Genomic DNA, 4996 nt, shown 5'->3' on the forward strand with positions numbered 1-4996 from the left:
TTCTGGATGCCCGGCCACGCCATAGGCAAGCATCCTGATGAGGGGGAGGGGGCTCCAAGCCAAGAGCGGGGGTCCCAAGCAGCCTTTTTATGACTGTCTAAGCCCCACTTACTCTGTGCTGGGGCTGAAGCGAAAACTCACTGGATTCATGACCTTGTAAAACGGCAGAAAATAGAAACAAGTTATTTAAAAAAACAAACGAAACCAATTTCCTCAAAAGAGAAAGGGTTTCCAGGCCACTTTTTAAAGATTAATTTATTCCGTTGCCCTCCTTAGGAAAATTCACATTAGAAAGTCAAGTGAGTGAGCGGCTAACCCCACCACCCAGGCTCACAGAAGAACAGGTGTATTGGAAACAAATGCTAAGACCTTCTATGGGCACCCCTCCCCCTGCCTCCAGCCACAGAACACTGCCCTCTTCCTCACCTGCTAACCCAGCACCCAGCAAAGCCACAGGGCACAAGGGAAGTGGACAGGGCAGCCAAGAGCCTGGCTTCCGGGCAGAGGCGCTGGCACCACTTCCCAGCAAAAGCAAAACTAAAGAGATAATGTCCAGTTTCATAATGCTGCCATTCTCCTGGCCTTCGGTGTCACGGAAAAGGAATAGGCCTGGACATGGCGTGTCGCTCTGTGTGGGGTCAGGTGGCGTGGCAGGCACTCACTCCAAGGCATTCATCTGCTCAATGGCGTTGCGGACTTTCTCCGCAGCTTCTCCAAATTCTTTTAGCTTGCTATTAGCTTCCTTGGCCTGAAAATAATGAGGAGTCTTTCAGGCCCAGAGTGGGGCTCTCAGAAGGAGGGCTCTTGTTTAGCAGTGGGACCCCTTGGGTCTGCCCAAGAATTGGCAATCAAAATATTCACATGAAAGAAGCAAGCACCCTGAGCGTACGAGCAGAAAACGGGTTCCTTGAGTACCTAAGAGCTAGTGCACTGTGCCGGAGGAATGCACGGCCACAGGGAGCGAGTCCTGTCATTAAACTGCTTGCTAAGAATGGAAGGATGGAAAAAGCACAGAAGGCTTCCCTCTCCCCTCCCCTGAGCTGCTGCTGCTGCTCTCACCCTGCCTCACTGCAGGAGACTTGGCTTTAATGATATGTACAGATGATCGTGGCCACACAGGTGTAGGCCCACACCTATTAACCCAGCACTCAGGAGGCCGAGGCAGGAGGACCATGAATTTGAGGCCAGCCTGGGTTTCCTTGAGAGACACTGTCTCCAAAACAGAAGGCAAGCCAGGCGCTGGTGGCTCACACCTGTAATCCTAGCTACTCAGGAGGCTGAGATCTGAGGATCGAGGTTCAAAGCCAGCCCGGGCAGGAGAGACAGTGAGACTCCTATCTCCAATAAACCACCAGAAAACCGGAAGTGGCGCTGTAGCTCAAGTGGTAGAGCGCTCGCCTTGAGCTGAAGAGCTGAGGGACAGCGCCCAGGCCCAGAGTTCAAGCCCCACGACCGACCAAAAAAAAAAAAAAATGAAAAAAAAACAAAAACAGAAGGCAATACTTCACTGCTGGTAACACTCAGGCCTGCCGGTCTCTGGCACTTTACGCAATCTTCCTCACAAGTTTCACAAACCGTTCAGGAAAAAGGTTCTGTGTATCTTCACATTAAGCTCATTCCCTAAGCTCATCTGCATTCCAATTGACTCTCGTTCTATTTTGTTGCTTCAAAAACATGGAAGCAGGACCTGAATCAGAGCTAGGGCATGCTCTGTCTCCAGCCTCCCCAAGAGCCATGGGGCTATCTTAGCATTTACAAATACAGAGTCTGCCCCATTAGATGTGAACTTCAGACAAATAATTAATTTTTTGGTAATGCTCACACAAAATGTAAACTATGCTTCCACTCACAAATTACTCCTCTTCTTCTCACACATGCTTCTTGGGGCCACCTCTCTGTGACTCAGAGTTACTTCCTTCTCCCAACCCACAGTGGATAAGGGGCAAAGCAGAGCTGCAGAAGTCCTCCGGGTCTGGCTGGACCTCTGCTTCTCCTTCCCTTCTCAACATGGTGCTTCTTCTATATGGCCCCAAACACTCTGTCTGTTCCAATACCCCCACATAAGCACAGTCACATCAAGTCACTGAGGAAGAGGAGGGTGACCAAATGACAGCCGTTTCTCCACCAGCCCAGGAGCACATACTGAACACCTTTCCCAAGAGCTTGGGTCTTTCTACAGCCAAACCCAAGACCATGCCAGGACAGCTGTGTCTCTGTCCTTTGGTCCCATGCACCCGCCCTCGCCCTCGCCCTCCCCCTCCTCCCCCTGGGGCTTTGAGAACAAGTCCTCTGCACAGTCCTTCTAGTGGATAGGGTTTGTATCCCAAGGATACGTACAATTTTGTTCTTGGCTCTTTCTCTGTCCAGCTTCAAAAATTCACCCAGGGTTAATTCTTCAAACTGCTTCTTGACAGAAAGGAATGCACACCCAGATGAATGCTTCTTATGCTCTTCTCTAGAAAAACCAATACACACATATGTCAGCAAAACAGCAAGGGCAGCCGGGCACTGGTGGCTCATGCCTGTCATCCTAACGACTCAGGAGGCTGAGATCTGAGGATCGAGGTTCAAAGCTAGCCCGGGTAGGAAAATCTGTGAGACTCTTATTGCCAATAAACCACTCGAAAACCAGAAGTGGCACTGTGGCTCAAGCAGCAGAGCACTTGCTTTGAGCTGAAGAGTGCAGGGACAGCACACATGCCCAGAGTTCAAGCCCTGCGACCGACCAAAAACAAAAAAACAAAAAAAACAGCAAGGGCTCATGACCAGATCCATTCCCATCACCCTCAGCCATCTCAGGGGCCCATCCAGCCTGCTTGAAGACTAAGGTGTCAGGCACAGCCCCCACACTCTGTTCTGTATGTGCTTCCTCAAACCCGGCAGCTAGACTATTCTATCTAGAGTCTCTTAGCAAGTCAGAAAAGTATCGTATGGTTCAAAACACAGAAGAATTATGACTTGAAACCTTCTAAAGTTCTCAAGGAACCATTGGAAATAACTTCACAGGGATGCTCCCATTGTGCACTGGCTCAGAGCAACGCTGAATTTAGCAGGTCCCCCGAGGGTTTCCTCTCCTTCTTACCCCCTTCTCTGCAAAAGGAACAGCCCTTGATAGCAGACATCACTGTAACCAGCTCAGAACTAGAAAGTAAAGGCAGCCACACAAGGTACAAAAGAACAGGCAACGTAACTACAGTGGAAAAATGTCATGATGCTTGGAAACAATACTGATGTTTCCCACTGATTTCTGGTGTAACCACCTGGCCATCTCATTCAATACCTGGTCACAATAGGGGAGAAACAACATTTCTGACAAGAGAAACAACTGGGGAATTCCTCTGGTGTGTGTAGGGGGGAATTAATGCTGTGGAAGCAATCAATTTTGACAGAAAAAAGTTGAGAAAAGAATATAGAAAGAGAAACCAGTGCCAGGCACCAGTGGCTCATGCCTGTAATCCTAGCTACTCAGGAGGCCGAGATATGAGGATCACAGTCCAAGGCCAGCCTGGGCAGGAAAGTCTGTGAGACACCTTACCTGCAATTAACCACCAGAAAACTGGAAGCGGCGCTGTGGTTCAAAGTGCTTAGGGACAGCACAGAGAGTTCAAGCCCCACAACCAAAAAGGGGGGAGGACGGGGGTGGGGGGAAGGAGCCAGCCCATGCAGAAAACTCTGAGAGGCTCCAGTTAACTAGAAAAATGCCAGCTTGGAGATGTGGCTCAAGTGGCAGAGTGCTAGCCCTGAGCAGAAATTGCTGAAAGTCCAAGAACTTGAGTTCAAGCCCTCGTACCAGCACAAAAAATAAGTCAATGAGAAAGTAAATTAATAAAAGTTCCAGAGCTGGGTGCTGGTAATCCTACTACTGTAATCCTACTACTCAGAAAGCTGAGATCTGAGGATTAAGGTTTGACACCACCCAGGCTAGAAAGTCCATGAGACTCTTATCTCCAATTAAGCACCAAAAAAGCTGGAAGTGAAGCTGTGGCTCAAGTGGAATGCTACTCTTGAGCAAAACAGCCCAGTGACTGTGCCTAGGCCCTGAGTTCAACCCGCAGGACCAGCACACACACACACACAGTAATAAGTAAAAATCCAAGTTGCAAAAGGCACCAGCAGATTCCTGGGAACCCACAGGCTGGAGTTTCAAATGGCGCCAAACACTCTATAGGGATGGGCCTTTAACATTGAAATCAGATCTGGCTAGGTGCATGAAGATGAAGCTATCCCCAACAGCTGGCTAAGGTGTAGGTAAGGTTAGGCAGAATCACCCGAGAAACTCAAACCCCACGCCCAGTTCACACGAAAGGCTTCCGGTGGGAGCCAGGGTCCCCAGGCGGCCCCACCGAGGCTGGTCCGGGAGGACTCACATGGGGTTGTCATCGGGCTCCCAGCCTTCCAGCTCCTTTAAACAAAAGAAACACTGAGCCAAGTCAGGCTCGTTCTCGGTGGGGCAGTGGATGAAGCCGGCCTCGGCCATCTGCAAGAAACAGCAGTTAGAACGGGAGTGGCGGCCACCGCGGGGCGGGCAGCCCCCGACGAGGGGCCCCGGGAAGGCCGGCCGGGGTCGGGGTGGGGCCGGGGTGCGGCCGGGGCCGGGGCCGGGAGGGGTCCCGGGAAGGCCGGGGCCGGGCCGGGAGGGGCGTGGCGCCTCGGCCGGGCCGCGGCGGGGCGGACCTGGGGGGAGAACGGGAGGCCGGGCCGGCTCACCCGCTCCGGGGTACAGGAGCAGCCCTCCAGGAAGGGCCAGTTCTTGAACGTGGAGAGGCGGTGGTCCTTGAGGTACAGCTGCCAGGCCGGAGGCAACGACGGAGCTCCCATGGCGCCGCCGCCGACCAGCCGCGACGTTCAAATCCGGCGGGCGGCGGCGCGGCGCGGGGCCTGCCGGGAGCGCCCCGCCCCGAGGGCCCGCCCGCGGCCTGCTGGGAGTGCCCGGCGCGGGGCCTGCCGGGAGCGCCCCGCCCCCGTCCCCGGCCTCCGCGCTTGGGCTTGTGGGAAT

General features: G+C 53.0%; 1 protein-coding gene across 2 annotated transcripts; it reads right to left on the reverse strand.

Moving 5' to 3' along the window:
• Positions 1-237: 237 nt before the first annotated feature.
• On the reverse strand, positions 238-4873 carry Birc5 (baculoviral IAP repeat containing 5). Of its 2 annotated transcripts, none has more exons than XM_069993267.1 (4): positions 4708-4873; positions 4368-4477; positions 2338-2455; positions 238-748 (listed from the first exon to the last, which is right to left on the reverse strand). In XM_069993267.1, exons 1-4 carry the CDS (start codon positions 4816-4818, stop codon positions 659-661), a joined length of 429 nt encoding a protein of 142 aa, XP_069849368.1. In that variant the 5' UTR covers positions 4819-4873; the 3' UTR covers positions 238-658. The 2 variants fall into 2 exon arrangements, with proteins under 2 accessions (XP_069849368.1, XP_069849367.1); XM_069993266.1 differs by having other exon boundaries at positions 4675-4873.
• Between the last annotated feature and the right edge of the window lie 123 nt (positions 4874-4996).

Source organism: Dipodomys merriami, unplaced genomic scaffold (genome assembly GCF_024711535.1).
Source record: "Dipodomys merriami isolate MVZ:Mamm:240054 unplaced genomic scaffold, mDipMer1.0.p SCAF_42, whole genome shotgun sequence".
Lineage (NCBI taxonomy): Eukaryota > Metazoa > Chordata > Mammalia > Rodentia > Heteromyidae > Dipodomys > Dipodomys merriami.

Bases quoted from the DNA above. Each gene is read 5' to 3' on its own strand.
- Birc5 (XM_069993266.1), bottom strand. From the start codon at position 4,818: ATGGGAGCTCCGTCGTTGCCTCCGGCCTGGCAGCTGTACCTCAAGGAC. The intron at 4,478-4,674 runs GTCCGCCCCGCC...TGTTTCTTGCAG, and splicing joins GCCTCCCGTTCTCCCCCCAG to ATGGCCGAGGCCGGCTTCAT. The intron at 749-2,337 runs GTACGTATCCTT...CATTATTTTCAG, and splicing joins AAAGAGCCAAGAACAAAATT to GCCAAGGAAGCTAATAGCAA.